This window comes from Chinchilla lanigera, unplaced genomic scaffold (assembly GCF_000276665.1).
Source record: "Chinchilla lanigera isolate Chin_1 unplaced genomic scaffold, ChiLan1.0 scaffold00003, whole genome shotgun sequence".
Taxonomy (NCBI): Eukaryota; Metazoa; Chordata; class Mammalia; order Rodentia; family Chinchillidae; genus Chinchilla; species Chinchilla lanigera.
This window is the reverse complement of record NW_004955404.1, coordinates 46,789,800-46,806,704: the sequence shown is the minus strand read 5'-3', so window position 1 is coordinate 46,806,704 and position 16,905 is coordinate 46,789,800. Positions and strand designations below refer to the sequence as shown.

Sequence of the window (16,905 nt, the reverse complement as noted above, 5' to 3'; positions counted from 1 at the left end):
CATCGCCTGAACATTGAACTGCCTTAAAATTTCCTCCCCCATATCCACCTAATATAATGTCAGTGTACTACAAAGTCTCAAGACAAAGTCAAATATAAACAATTTTTTTGCCTCAGAGTCCAACAAAAATGCATCTAGTCCTATTTACAGTGAAGTCCTTGCTCCCAACTAAAACCATATGAGCTTGGCTTTTACTGGTCACCCTCTTATCAGCATTCTGGTCCTCTCTGCCTACACGACCTACCTAGATACACACAGATATGTTCTCTACCAATCCCATGGTTGGCTCCCAAGAAAATCATGATGATAATCCCCCTAAAGCATAACAGTTATGTTTGAGCAATAGCATTTTTAATAAAAAGATGTTATTTCACAGGCAGAATTTTTCCTAAAAATAATAAAAATATATTTGTATTATTAATTATGGGTTTGTGCACAAGCATCCATGTGTGCACATGCACATGGATAGCATTTAGTTTTAGTTTATATCTAAACTTTTGTAAGTTATTTTTGCAGGATTAATTTATAAGGAAGTATAAACTCATATATTTCCCATTCCTTTAATCTTTAAAAATATTTTACACTAATTTTTAAAATATTATATTTTGAAAATATTGATCTGAGCAGGACACCCATCTGTTCATTTGGAAACATGTGCATCTAATTTAAAGTAACAACTAAAACTTTAGCACTCTATAGAGTCAATTTATTTGAAGTTAATAAATATCTTTTGGAGCTTACAATGTCATTAAAATATTAAATTCTTTCTTAAAAATCCATCTTCTGAGACTGTCATATCCTATTGACAAGTGTTGATTACTAAGTAATAAGCAGAAGAGGATTAGCTGTCTCTGAATTAACTGTTTTCTGAGAACATTAAAAATAATATCAGTTCTGTTCACTTGTTTCTAGCAATTTGAAACAAGAAGTGCTGGAAAGAGAATGAACAGCAGGATTTAAATTGGTAAATAGATCTACTTCCCCAAAGACATCTGATAGCAGGCATGAAGGAAAAACACTAATAAGATATCTTGCTTGCATCTTAAAAAGAATTTGGTTTAATGGGCATGCTTTCATTGCCCTCCTTACAGGATTACCTGTTTGCTAGGAGGATGACTTGAGTCTTAGATGTATTCATCCATGTCATCAAAATAGTGGTGTTATCAGAGATGGTGTTATCTTAAAGAGGCTATAAGAGCATATGGAATAATATCCTCTGAAAGATGAAGAATACCAGCATACTTGCATAGTCTTGGCTTTTAAATTCACAGAATTATTTAAGTTGCTAGAATTTTAAATTTGTTCTTGTAAACCAAACAGCTTTTACTAACTATTGCATGGCAGAGCATAGGTTTCTCACTGCATATAAATCAAGTTCTTTTGGAAGCTGCTTTAACTCTTTCAGGACTCGTGTGTATGAAGTCATTCACATAAAGTGTAAAACACAAAGGCAGCTAGTTTTATACAAAAGAGAGGAATTGACTCATTTTGCCTTGAGCAGTAGGGGAAAAGAAAAAGTAAAAGGAGAAAGTAAGACAGAACAAAGAAGCCTAGAAACAGGTATTTTCAGGATACTCACTTTGTTATAGAACTTAAAATTAAAAAGATGATTATTTAAATATAAGGTATGATTTTAACACCACTGTCACCAGTTCAAAAAATTCTCTAAGGAGGAAAATATTCTGATCTCCAAGTTTGAATGAAATACAGGATATGCAGGATTCATTTACCTTATAATTTAAAATGATATCATCAATAATAAATACAGAACATTGGTTTTTATATAAATGTAGGATTTTCATATAAATATGCTATTTAACAGGTAAATCTGATGTTATTTTACTCAATGCTTATGTCACCACAATAGAAAGCCATTAAGGACAACATCTTTTAGTTCCTGGAATCATTCTGAAAACTATCATTGCAAGTTCACAAAAGAATAGTTCAGCAATGAGTAATTTGTAAGTAGCAGTTGTTCCTGTTTTAGATTACCAACATTATTTAATACTTTTTAAATCTAATTTGCCATTGCATCAATTACTGCATTTCTTTTACATTCAGAATTGTTTATGAACTATGTTCTGTGTAATTAAAAAATGGTTCACCATAGTATCATTTTCAGGGGTATTTTGAGATGAGGTCTCACTTTGTAGAGCAAGTTAGCCTTGAACTCATGGCTATCTTCCTGTCTCAGCCTCTTAAGTGGTAGGATTACAGGCATGCACCATTACATTAGTCTATATCATAGTATTGTTTATTTATTTATTTATTTTTTTGTACCGCCCATCAAACTCAGGACCTTGCACTGACCAGGCAGGAGCTTGTGCCCCTGAGCTATATCCCCGGCCCCTTATACCATAGTATCTTGAGCTTCCAAGTTCATAAGGCTCTCAATTAGACAAACAGATTAATAAATAATGTTAGAGAACAATACTAGAACATATGATCCATTGGCAAAATGATGAGTTTCTTCAAAACAATTTCAGTAATTGCATTTCATTGTCCATTTTTTGATGTAAGAAGAATAAATATTTTTTCAATGCACAATTATAAAATGCAGGATTTGTCTTGTAATAATAAATACTAGCTGACTCAACACATATTAAGACTTTCTAGTTTAGAAATAAAATACTATACAAGTTGCTTAGGCAAGACTTGGGACAGAAGTGACTAGCACAGTATATTACTTTGAGGCCAGGGAGTCATGTCAAGTCTTGCTGTATCTGTTGGTGATATGAAAACTCTAGATCTATTTCCAGAAATGCTTCTTATTTGGAGATTATTTTCACTTTATTTCATTCTAAATTTTTGGGTAAATGTTGTCTAATATCTTTCCCAGGAAGAACTCAGTTTAACAATCTCCTGAGGCATACTATCAAGTGTGCAAATACCTGTCCCACTACTCTGTTGCCTGCTGCATTAAGTTTTGCCTTTTATGTAGAACTTTTCTTGTTTTAGATTCTAGCTAATTTCAGCAATTTTATTTCACTGTTTCATTGCAGCATAAATTTTTGAATCTATGAGGCTTATCTCTTCTTTTTAAAATGCACACTCCTGTCGGGTAATTGTTTCTCTTTCTAGTTCCTTTACCTAGACACCCTGTCCCTTCTTCACTTCACACTGAACCTCACTATTCCTTGAATCTCTTATCAAACATCTTCTCTCTTACCAATTGCTTCACTCTATTAAAATCTACATTTCCAGCTGAGTTTCTGTTGTTCGACATTCCTACGGCATAGTTTAAATTGCAGTTGTTCACGCGTTATACTCCTTTGGTTGGTTTCAAATCTTGTTTTCACTTCCACTCAAAATCTAAACTTCTTGAGAAAGAGCCATAGCTTTATAAATTTGAGAACTGGTTCATTTACCATAAATCTCTACCTGATGCAACACGTGTGCTAGAACACCCAACTTGAGGTGCCTTGACTGAAATCACCCAATGCTTAGGCACTAAGTACATTTCTATTGCAGTTTTGTATTATGAATTACTGAGTGCAAACTTTTTAAAAGAATCTGTTGAACTACACAGATCTAGTGTACCCATAGCATTTTACTGTTGGGACAGTTAAGTCATACTGTTTTTCTTTAAGAAGTTCTATCATTGTCCTTTTTTCAAAGAACTAGAAAGCTTGTTCCATTAGTGTAGTATTGAGCTTCAAAGCCAGTCTTCTGTAGGAAAGTACTAGCCAGTACCTGCTAGGAAAGAGATCGGACCTTTTAGCTTTGACTTTACTTCCAAGCATCTGCTGCTGCCTCAGGTAATGGCTGTGGCTACAGAATGAGACTGGGAAGGAAGGCAACTAAATTTTAAATTTTAATCTCAGAGTAGTGTGCCATGGGACAATTATATTTGTGCCATAAATTTCCAGTGCATGGCTTAGATTCTTATTGTTTTGTATACCTAGTTCCTCCATATCAGACTTCCTACTACTGCTTTGCATTTGTTCCATAACATAAATTTCATTTTAGTTGGTGTTAAGTTTTCTTTATCTCAGAGCACTATCTATGTGTTATCGATATATATGCCCAAAAATGCCACTGTGGTACACATTTTACTGTGTCCTAAAGGTCACTACCACTTACAGTCATGCCTGCAGATGTGCAGGTGCATTGAATTGCAAGTGCAAATGTTCCAAGCAGCTCCATATACCCGGCTGCAATTGCATTCACTTGAATATGATATAGGCCAGTGGTTTCTAGTGTCTGAATGCTGCCGTGGCGATACATTCAGAAGCATTGTGTGATGCAGGTGCTCGCTAGAGGATTGGTACTTCAAAGCTGCCACGGTTTGGCTATTTGATGGTATTATAATAACTTCCTCTTCAAAATATGCACTCAGCCTATTAAAAGCAGATAGAATGACATTTCACAAATGCAATAAAGTCCAGGAGCTACATGGGCAGTGCACCCACTAAAATATATACGTTCCTTTCATTGGATTTTTGTTATGTGAACCATATTTTTTAATTTTTATTCCTTGTGGCTGATTACTCTAAAATAATTTAATTTCCTGGAGTCTTCTATGGAGTATCTTTTTTCACTGCTATCTGAATGGACATCCTTGTGAAATGAGCATATGATAGTAAGATGTGTTTTTTTCCTGACGTTAAAAATTTAAAGGAGAAAAAGACATCTCACATCAATGTACCTGTGTATCTGTTATGATTCTTGATTAGCAAAACAGTATAGCCTGTGCACATGTGAAAAACAGGAGAAATAAAGTACAATAGAAAAAAGATCAGGTAGCTAAATAAGTGTCATATTTTTCTTTACCTATCTTTGTTCTTACCTGCATAGCATATAAGCCAAGCTTATTAAAAGCAATGCTGAAAGACAGCCAGTCATGTGAACATTTGTTCCAAAAAACATGCATGTGATAAAAGTACATTAAGATACTCTTTTGTATTGACAAGGAAAAATTGTTCTGAGATAGCTTTGCTGTACTGTTTTTATGACTAACATTGAAAATGAATTTTTTTTCTTCTCAGAGGCAGATGAGATGAAAGGAAATAGTTTAGTTTTAATCAGTATGCTAGTAAATGGAAACCAGATTTCATACATGGAAATAATTTGCATGATTATAGATTATTAAGATACTGTTTATACAAAATGACTATCCCTGTCCTCATAACAAGTGTAAGGAGTTTATAGGCCAGCAAAGAGAAGTGAATAATAATCAACATAACCAAAAAAAGAACTGTTTATGTTACAGAAGTGTCAGTTCACAGGGTGTTGTAAATTATGCCAACTTAGTGAAAGAAAAACCACTTTATTAGAGGTTTGTTGGACTGTTTCCTTTTAATCAGATTTCTGTTTTAGCATGAAGAGTTTCCTCTGACAGTCAAGAACATAGTTGGATAAATTGTAATTTGTCGTACTCATGGTGGAGCATGTGTATGTCTATATGTGTAATTGTGTGTGTTTGTATTTACATGTGCTAAAGAAACAGTAAGAGCAGACTGTTGCTGCATCATTAAAATCTTTCAGCAGAAAACAACTAGGCGTGAACTGCCAGTCAAAGGCCTTGGCTTGTCACGGTTTGCAAAGAGATAGAGAATACGTGATGGGCACTTGGCTTCGATTCTGTAGAACTAATCTACAAAGCAGTGTGTCAGCCGTAAATAGAGATGGGTGCCTATTCTGCTTTTCCAGGCAGCTAATTAGGTGTTATGAAAGCTTATGTTGCTGAAAGAAGGTAAATTAGAAATGAAAAGGAAAAATGAGAACAAATAAAACATGGGCTTCCATTTATAGAGCTGTCTACTTAGAAACAATGCTAATTTTAAAATACTGTTACAAACATTGCTTACCACCCACCACAGTAATAGAAGAGCACTATTCTTGTTTAAAGTTGTTCACAAAACAGAAATAAAACCATTTCATTGACAGTCATAAAACACAGAAAACTTTTACACGTCTGTCTCCCATGACCAGAGCACTTCAGAACTTCTTTATTGATACATTAAGTTATGGATTTTTATTTTCAAACCTCTCTGACACATTTATTTCTTCAGTTTGGAAAAATACATCAGACACATACCAGATGCATATACACAATTCTTTTTCTGGAAGCTGTATGAGTGTTTGCAGATGTACAAATATGTGAGCTCCAGAGGCAGCAGGTAAATTTGAAATTAAGGGTGGAAATCCTTTTATGTTTTCTAACATTTCCCTAAGTGGTAACAAATTAGTTATCAAGTATTGCTGCTTCAGGGTATTGTATAGTGCTTTGAAGACAGGAAAAATAAGTTTAAATTTCTGATTTCTGATAAATTCCTGCCGCAAGCAAGACAGAAAAGAATAAACAGTTAGATTCACTCTGAAGTAGGACATTTTTGGCTGTTTCCTCGACATGTTTCCTTTACAATGGTTGACACAGAGCTGTAGCACACAGATTTTTCCCTTAATTTTCCAAAATACGTTTGTGTGCAGAGCCTTGCTTAATCTTTGTTAATCCTTGTTGATTTAAATAATATTTTGACTTCAGGTTTTAATCTTACTCATGGTAATTGTTGGGACATTTCACACATATCAAAATGACTAAGTGTTCCTAATGATATAGTGACATTACAAAATTAAAATCATAATGAATAAATCAATTTGTAGTAACCTCTGAGGAAGACTGCTAAAATCCAATCATTTAAGGACTGATAATTTGGTCTTTTAATTGTATTCAATTCTGAAGTCAGAAGTGGTTAACTTGTTGATCTTATCATGGATTTTTATTCTCAGGATTATAGGGTAAAGGGAAAGATTAAAATACTACTTATTGATGTTTTAATTAAAAGGACCTACAGGTTAAATTTATATATAATAATATTGCTCATATTTAAACAAATATGTATTACTTTGTTAAAAAGGATAATTATCTTACTAATGTCATGTCTTGTGTTATGAATGTAGAAATTCCCTGTGATTTATTTATATTTCTGTGATGAGACCTACTAGTACTTAATGTTCAGTACTGCATTGGATATAAATTTTAGATTCTTTAAAAATTTTGGACTTGTGATAGAAAAAGCTCAGCTTCACTACATACATATAGATAATGTGTGTGTGTGTAATGATTATAGCTCATTTGAGGACAAAAATTATGATTCTACCATTATTTGAGTCAATTTATATCTTTTGCAAAAATGTCATATAAATTACACAAAACTTAACCAAATAAGGTTCTTCCATTTAGATGCTTCCCTTCAGAGCATGTGTAGTAATCAGTATGATCAGAGTGAAAAAAAAAATGATTCTCAACTGAGAAAATGTTATTAGGTCATCACGTGGTATTTCAGGGAGTCATGCATTTCAGAACTTAGATGCTATAAACTTTCTGTGTAGGAATAACCACTCAGACCTCTATCTGCTGGTCTGGACCTGTTTTCCTTGGCTATATAAACCCGGTGAGCTTTGCTTCTCTCATTGGCATGCTATTTGGATGATGCCTTCTTTCCTGGCTGGGGTACATTCTTTGAGGGGTTAATCATGTTGTTCTGAGGAAAGGATGAAACTAAAGGTAAATGGTTTTTTGCTAATCGCAGATTGGAGCAGAAGAAACAGATGGATATGGGATCATGTATGTTTGTTTTCATTTCTTCTATCCAGGGTCTTTAGACTTGTTTTCTGATGCACATACCACTCTATGCAAATAACAGCTATGTAGAAAATTTACTTCTTTTTTCTTCATTTTTGTGGTCTATAATTTCACATCTGTATTCCAGCCTTCATTCACTCTAAGGTATGGAGAACCATTTGATTATTTACCTTTATCACTTTAGGGCTTGAGAAAAGATACCACATTATTATTCTTTATTATACACATTCAATATAATAAAAATATTAAAATATATAATAAAAAGTACTCACTGCAGAAATTCAGTATAACTCCTCTTTTCTTAAGTGCCTGCATTTGTAGCAGCCTTTCCCCTGCTTCATGTTCTCCTTCTTCCCTTCTTTCCTTTTTGCGTCTGCTTCCTCCTTTGTTGTAGATCACCTATGCCTCTGTTCTGTTCCTAACTGATTCCACTAGCTTGACCTTTGGCAGGTCACTGTATGCTCATAGTCACTGTTGTTTATACAAAAGGGTTCATCCGATGTTCTTCACTACTATGAACTGCTGTTGTCAAAAATTACAGTCTAATCACAAGGTGGACAGCTTATAATGCATCATAATCAGTTCTCAAAATTTGCTTCCTTGGATATGGCATAAAGAAGTCAAATAAAAAACTGCAGATTTTCAGCAGTGAAATGCAAACAATAATTTCATATTGATGGTTCAAATTCAAGGTTGATTTATACTTTCTTACATTTCTGTATGTCTCCTTTTCTCTCTTCTTAAATTTATATTGAATTCATTCCATGCTGGCTATCCAAAGAGCTTAACTAGAAGTCCAGTCAATACTGGAATGAAAACCTATATTGGCATAGTCGAAAAAGAGTGTATTAGTTTTAAATAAATTCAAGGAAAAATTATAGCTCTAAAAGGTACAGAAGCATTAAGTGAAATAACATAGTTTTCTATAATATTTTTGAAGGATAAAATTGGTTGCATAAATTCATACTATGGTTTTTAACACTTACAAATATAATCAGTTATAGTATGTATGATTTCTACTCACAGTAGGTAAAGATAGTAGTACAGAACTTTTCTGATCTCTTTGCTCACCTTTAACTTAAAAATATAAAAAGTATCCTAGATATTATATTTCTTGCTGGTTTTGTTCCTCTATCAGCCATCTCAGTCATAGATGGTGTGAGTTTATGTACATAATTCAGTTTGAAATTAATTTTAGCATTCTTGCCTGCATTATATAATACACAGAAGAGTGAATATTTCATTCTTTCACAGGAAATACTTTTTAACAATGACAAATTTAAAATGGAGGTAAGCTACCTACTTTTTAACATTTCACAAAGGTGAATTGTACCTGCTATGAAATACCACGTTATTTTTGTCCTGTCAAGACATCATTTTGACTGTTAAAGAAGTTTAGTCTCATAGGAAATTACTTTATTGCTAAAAATTTTTTGAGGTAAAATATCTTGTGAGGTTGTTTTTGTTTCGTTTTTGATTTTGATTTTTGATGAGACATTAACTGTAGTTTTTAAATATAAATTTGCATTTTGCAAATGTGAATTTGGAAACTAACTGCACAAATTTAGCAGTGGTATTACATTTAGGGTTTTATTTCACAAATCTTTCATGCAGACCTTTTATCTCACACAGGATACTAAGCATGTACTAAACATGGAGGGATCATTGAACATCAATTAAAAGGCAATCTCCAGGGTTCCTATGTGTGTAGGGAATTCTCCTCCCATTACACGGAGGTAAATTGTAAATATCCTCTTTTGAAAGTAAAAGTCCCTGATCTTAAAAAGGATCATTAAAATAATGGAAACAACTGTTGTACTGGGAAGGAAAAACTGGAAAATATATTTCAAAGTTATGGTTAAAAATATTGGGGTCAATGGAGGTATGCAGTTACTGTCCTAATGAAGGAATTTTCTTTCATATTTTCTTGTCTGGCATCTTTTATAAGGGAGCATTAAGGAATGCTTTAAATACAGACTTTTCCATATGTCTATTGACAAAAGAGAAAAGTAAAATTTCTCACAGAAAACATTATTGCTTAAAATAGGATATTATGAATTGTCACTTATTCTAAAGTATACCTATTGAATAAACCGATCTGGTGCCTACTTAAACCACAAACAGAAAGCTTAAGTGAAGAAAATTGGTTACATGATCCATACGTTATCTAATAAAATAGGAATGTGCCCTTTTATGACAAACTTATTCATAATACATTCGGATAGAAAATTCCATTTGCCACTCTCTGTAGGAAAAGTAGGTTTTGAGAGGAAAACTTTTATTTCATGACTGTCACCAAACTAAAAATTATAAGTAAAATAAGAGTAACAAACTTTTTAAAAAGTGGCTTAGGACTTGTCTGGAAGTTCGCAATCCAGGTTTTGCCATTATTTGATCTGAAAAATTAATCCTAGTAATCCTTTCTGAAGTGCCTTGTTTCCAGGATGGGATCTACAGAACAAAGACCAACTGATATTGCCAGGAGATTAGATTATGATGATGTTGTATTCTGTGGAGAATGATTCTCCAATGGCCACTTTTTACTTCTTCCCAGGCTATGGGAATTCGTTAATATCTAGAGAATAGACTTAAATAAAACCATTGTCTCAGCCAGCAGGTTTATGCAACCATCCTGAAATGTTTTAATTATTGTTTTCTTTTCCTTTTTAATTAAGAGACCAGAGGTCAAGCAAGCCCACTGAGAGCTGATCACAGCTTCAGTAGAAATTCAAAGGAAGCCCTAATGATTGGATTTGCTGTTCTCTCTTTTGTTTTGCAGAACCAGAAGAGTGTGTTAATTGCACAGATGAATGCCGAGTGCTTGGTCATTCTGACAGGTGTTGGATGCCACAGTTCCCTGCAGCCAATCAGGCTGAAAACGCAGATTACCGCACAAATCTCTTTGTACCCACAGTTGAAGCTAATGTTGAGACTGAGACTTATGAAACTGTGAATCCCACTGGGAAAAAGACTTTTTGTACATTTGGAAAAGACAAGCGAGAGCACACTATTCTCATTGCCAATGTGAAACCTTATTTAAAAGCCAAACGTGCCCTGAGCCCTCTCCTGCAAGAGGTCCCTTCAGCATCAAGCAGCCCCACGAAGGCCTGCATCGAGCCTTGCACCTCAGCAAAAAGCTCGCTGGAGGGTTGTGAAGCAAAACCAGGAGCCCTGGCCGAGGCAAGTGGTCAGTATTTGCCCACTGACAGTCAGTACCTGTCACCCAGTAAGCAACAGAGAGACCCTCCCTTCATGCCCTCGGATCAGATGGCAAGGGTCTTCGCGGATGTGCATTCCAGAGCCAGCCGGGATTCCAGCGAGATGGGGGCCGTCTTGGAGCAGCTCGACCACAGCAGTCGGGATCCGGGCAGAGAGTCCGTGGATGCTGAGGAAGTTGTGAGAGAAATCGATAAGCTTTTGCAGGACTGCCGTGGGAATGACCCCGTGGCTGTGAGAAAGTGAGAGAGACAGACGGGGATGGGGTTGGGGGCATCGGCATTTTCTTGTCTCTTCTGTGGATTGAAGAATGATCACTCTTGGGGACAACACATTTCACAGGGAGCAGGAAAGGCCAATGCTGCTTTAAGGCTTTTAGTGAACATCTGAAGTGCCCACACGTATGTTCTTTTCACTGCTGTTTCTTTTTTCAGAGATAAGAGTGGTTTTGTTTTGACCAAACTTATATTAGGACAAAATTAATGATGTTTAAAGCGAAAAGAAAAGAGAAGAAAAAGGAGAGAAGAAAAAAGAGGAGGAGTATGCCACTTACCTTTTGACAATCTGTTGGGAAGGTATGCAGTGTGCGAAGTCAAGTGTTTCTGATCACTCTGAGACTGCGCTCCGTGATTTATGCTGACCTAACTGTTTACCTATAAACCCCGTACAAAGCAGGGTCATCATCCGCGATCTGTGGTGGAGTTCTCACAGTCATCACAGGCTTCTACTGAAAGTCCCGAGAAGACCTTGCAGTAGTCCAAGCTACACCAAACATTAACACATATTTGTGGTAAACATTTCTGTATAAAGTTATCTGCCGCACATATAAACACAAAGAACATTCCATATCATTAGTTAAAAACAAAAAAAGGAAAAAAAAAAAACTTGATCATTTGTAAGACGCCTCATGTCCTATAAAAGTTAAATGTAAAAAGAAATAGTCCATTTTGTCCTGCACACACGTAGACTAATTCACTTCATTAAAGGAGAAGAAAATTTTAAGATTTAAAATGCCTATTTAGCATTTTAGTGTCCGACAAAGATATAAATAATGAATTTGTTTTCAATTTGACATTGAAAAGTTCTGAACAGTAGTTACCACTGAGGGTAACATTCAGAGAAAATTAACATGATTAATATGTCTTATTCATTTGTGGACACTAAAATAGCTCAGGAAAGTGAAAATGTCTTAGACATACACAAATCACACGACCATTTAAATGTGCAAATGTAAGAAGATTCAATGTGTTTACATCAAATGACATATTTTTATTGATTTATTGCAGATTCCGTGCATATGAGCCAAATTGTTGAGTGTATAAGAGCTATATTGTGTATTTTATTAAATTAATATATAGTTGTGTTGCAAAAATATTTGGGCTTATATTGTAAATGGCAAGTGTTGCCTCGGTAGCTGTCGAACTCTATGAGTTTTGTTTTTTCCTGCTTCCTTTTCCCCGTGGAATGTGGGAAGCAGTGCCTCAGAGCAAAGTCTCTTGTTTAATGTGTAGTCTACCAAGTACTACAGTACATAACCTGTTCAAAATGTGTTTGAGTGAGCTGATGGAGCTAACTGAAAGGTCAGAAAAACATCCGTCAGTCATGGTTCTGTGCAAGTCCTTGTAGAAGCTTTTACTAAAGTCATGCTAAATCACAAGAACTACATTTGTACCGAAACCTGGAACTTCTTCATGTTGTTTTCCATATCATAAGGCTTCTGCCTATGTAGATATCATGTTATTGGTTCATTCTCAAAAGTATCTTAAGTGGTTCAGAAGTGCGTTTCCATTATATTTAAAAAAAAAAACAAACCATGAAAAATGCATTAATGCATGTGTGGTACCAGCGCTGGATACTTGCATTGTGTAGTGTTTTTCAAGAGGTCTGAGTCTTAACGAAATCCTTTTTCCTTATCTCAGTGCTCCTCTGCCTCTTTTTATTGGTGTCCTTTGAGAACAATACACCTTCTCTTCCATCCTTTGGTTGTACCTTTTCTTGTGACATTTAGCACGTTTCCAACTGACTTCCATATGAGGCTAACAAACCTCTAATTTCAGGAATTGGGTAAAATAAAATTAGCACTTGCAGAAATGGTAGCAGATGGGAAAATGCCTTGATTGACATTTTCCTTCAGCATTTAAAATTTTTGGCATGTTACAGCTTCATGGCAAACAGTTTTGAGCCCATACCTTAGACAATGTGGTGCTGAGTTAAATAAAGGCTGTTTGTGCACTGGAGCGTAAACATGCATTATTTGCAAATTGGTGGAGAATCCCTGTGCCTTTTTTTCTGGCCACCAAGCCAGTGTAGAAACAGCATAAATGTCATAAAATCCTGATATCGAAAGCAAAACAAAACAAACAGTAAATTAAATTAAAGTTTTATAATTTCAAACCTCAAAAAAAATCTGCCGAAAATATTTCCATCTTAAGACATCAAGATTTCAGACTGTACCTTGTTTGCAAAATTGCTTGGGGAGGGAAGAATGGATGACTCCCATCAGCCTTATTCCCTTGAGAACTGTATCCGGTTCCTAGTAACAGCCTTTCCAAAGCTCTCCTCTTGGTTTTTATTACTCGTAGATGTTTAAACGAGAAAAGAAGGGATCTTGTACATGTGAAACCTAATTGACTCTCTATATTTTGGACAATTTATGTATCTGAAATGTGTTGTCTCTGTTATATGATGTTATTTTGGCCAGGAGACTACAGGTTGATTTAGCTTGATAGTTGAAATTTGGTGGAAAACTTATTTCCATTTAGTCTTATCAAGTGTTGCCTCTCTCTTACTAGACAGATAACCACTTATTAAAATCTAAAGCAGTATGTAAACGAAATCAGCAAAGAGAGTAAGGTTTATTTTTAAAACATCCTTAACACTAAGTAACCCGTTTTTCAATTTCTCATGTGTCTGAAGACATAAAACACCATAAGATTTTATAAATTGGTTGTGCCAATGTGTGGGGATTACCTTTAGGCTTCCTGTCACCAGTGATTTACTAGTGTTAGCTGCTTAACACATTATCTGTATTTAGTAGTGAGCATTTATTTACAAGTTGGTGGTAACTCAGCAGTCAGGACTCTACACTTTTCTAGTGGAGGAAATTTTGCTTTTATTCATTTCCCTGGCAACTGCCTCTATCGCAAACCTCTGGTGCTTGGCTTCCCAGGAAGCCCATGAGATGCCAAAATCACACCTTTTGGGAGCAATTGCTCTAATGAATGATGCATAATCTGTAAGATTTGGAGGAGTTTCAGCTTCATTTTGAATGTGAAAAAAAAGTTAATGTACGTCTTTCAAATACTAACCCCTCCAAAAAATCGCACATTCAAAACAAACATTTGATACTCCTTTGTCTTTTAGGTTCTTTTACAACTGAAGTCAAGCACAGAAAAGAAATCTGTTTATGGAACTTTTAGTAAGGAACCCAAAGTCCTAAAAAATGCTTATGATGAACTAAAAATAAAAAATCCATAAGAAAACAATTTTTTTCATCCGATATTAATGATAAAATTAGTAAGAATCAGTGTTAGCTCTACCTATACCAAAGTAAGCATGACAGAGATATATCATGCAATTGCAAAGGATGGACTCACCCCATTTCTTAACCTAACATATTTATCGTTATTGTAGGCAGCATAAAAAGAAAAAACACTTTTCCATAAACTAATTGAATTCCTGGTTGAGAAACTGACTATTTTGGTTTCCCAGCATTGGTTGAGATCTTGTAAAACATGACTTCCATTTAAAGGATCCACACAGTGCTCAGTTTAAAACATGGCACTGTAAAAAAGTCATGCAGGATGCTTTATTAGAACCAGGTTAAAGGCTGTTTGTTGTCTAACGGAATAGAACTTGCTGAAGTCAACAAATAGAAGGAGGTCTGCATAATATATGCCCACTCATTATTGTCTAATTATATTCTTTTGACAACAGACAGCATTTATCAGAACATTAATTCAAATGAGAGTTTCGGCTATCAAGATATGCTGATTCGAAGTGTAATTGAATGAGACCTGATTAAAGTCTGACTTTCCTGGCCCCCGTGTTTTACAGGTTAGCTATTCCCATTTATCAGTCCATCACTCCGTAAGGTTCTTAGCTGCACCACGTGGTTGGTGAATAAGGACAACAATAATAAAAGCAGCATACATTTAATGGATTTATCTCAACACTATTGTTTAATGGCTGTGTTTAATGTGACCTATCTGGAAAATGAGGACTCTGAATAAAAAGCTATTACTAATAGTAGTGTTGCCTTCCCTTGAATTCATTAACACAGAAATGATGTTTTACACACTGCATGCCACGAGGATATTGATTTTAATTGTTTTGGAAAAGCAAAATATGGCATCACAACTATTTTTGCTAATCACCACTTCTCCAGCAAAATGAGATTTAAAATATTTTACTTGACAATAATGTCACTCATTTCTCCACAAAAGTGCACTAACAATATATTAGATATCTTGCATAAGTTGGCTAGTCAAATAATTACCATGGAGCCATAGGCTAACAATTCTTGGGCCTTTTAAAATTTATAGTTGATGTGACAATATTTAGGTACATTGTTCTAGAGGAATTCACAAATGATACTTTATAAATTGTCTCATATTACTGCATGGCTGATAAAAGTAGATATTGATAAATGGCATTTTAAGTTGAGTAAATATATGTTTATGGTGGTACTTTCAAATGATGTTTGTCCTACCAACCCACAAACATATTATGAATTTCCGCTCTGTGTTTGTCTTGAGCTAATATGTCACAGGAGTATACAGCAGACAAAGAATGGGGGCTAGGTTAGAGCCAGGTAAGTTCTAAGACACCTTCATCTTTTTTTTTTTTTTTTTTTTTTCCTGATACTGGGAATTGAACTCACGACCTTGCACTTGCCAGGCAGGCGCTGTGCCACTGAGCTAAATCCCCAGCCCCAACACCTTCATCTTTATAAACTGATTTTGATTGATTTTCTTTTGCCTCACTTGATCCATACATCCTATATTTCTGTTCCCTTATTTATAGTGATGGCATTTTCTAAATGCCAATATAACATAATATTGTGCATGTTTATATTTTTGTTTTACTTTACTTTTAACAGTGCAACATATAAAAATGAACACATTGCATTTCCATTTTAAGAGCTTAATCAGTTAGATTTATTGGCATAGACTAAGTAATTTACCTGTTCATTCTTTATTTATTTGGTGGTCTTTTATTTTTCACTGGGAACTATCTAAGTGCCAGTTCCTATAAAAGCATCCCAAGGTAGAGAAAAGAACTAAGTTAATTTTATATTTTGTTCTCAGAATACTTGAGCAATATGTGACGTGGTGGTATATAGCATAAGAATTGATCTTTTCTTACCTTTAACATTGTTACTTTTACATAATTGAAATAATTTCACTATTAAGAATAGCAAAAACTGTAAGCATATTGTTTAATTCACTACTTTTACTTGTTAAGTAGACCAAATGTTCCTTTAGTCGCCTAAAGCATCTGACCACAGTCAAAGAAAATGGTGGTTCAAATAACGGGTCCCGTCTGAACATGGCACAATTAGGAAGCAATTGGGAAAGCAGTGTATACTGAAATCTTACTCCACGCCAATGAAATGTTTAACTCCTTTTATTTAAATTGGTGTGACCGCAAGATATAATTATTTGACTGTTCTTTGTAGAATATAAATAATCATAATTGTTAAAGGTCATTGTCACATTAATATGGGACATAGAAATAGATCCGCCAGTTAATGGATCATCTTCAGACTATTCATGAGCTACTTTTGGACACGTTTGCATAAAACTCTGTATCACACAGACTGGCTTATCCTCTATTAGCTCAAATAATACATTTTGCTTTGCAAGGAACAATTTATTATTTGTTCTACTCCATTTATCATATACCTATTAAATATTTTTGACATTCTAATAGGTTAAAATGTTGATTATGAATTGTATTTAAAAATTTAGCTTTATAATGTTACATAACTCAGTTAAATTATTTCATAAAAATTTTTGAAGATTATAAAAAAGCAAATATCAGATCCTCATTTTGCCCACCTTGTGGAGATCATCATATATCTTTTGTGAATAATTCAC

At 34.6% G+C, this 16,905-nt stretch overlaps 1 protein-coding gene across 5 annotated transcripts in view; it reads left to right on the top strand.

Annotated features, from left to right (window-relative positions):
• The window catches only part of Pcdh17 (protocadherin 17), a 91,616-nt gene extending 80,214 nt beyond the window's left edge, over positions 1–11,402 (top strand). For all 5 annotated transcript variants that reach the window (XM_013516720.1, XM_013516718.1, XM_013516710.1 and 2 more), the window contains one exon: positions 10,368–11,402. In XM_013516720.1, coding sequence (XP_013372174.1) covers positions 10,368–11,050 — 683 coding nt within the window. In that variant the 3' untranslated portion in view covers positions 11,051–11,402. The remainder of the gene's footprint in view (positions 1–10,367) is intronic.
• Positions 11,403–16,905: the final 5,503 nt, after the last annotated feature.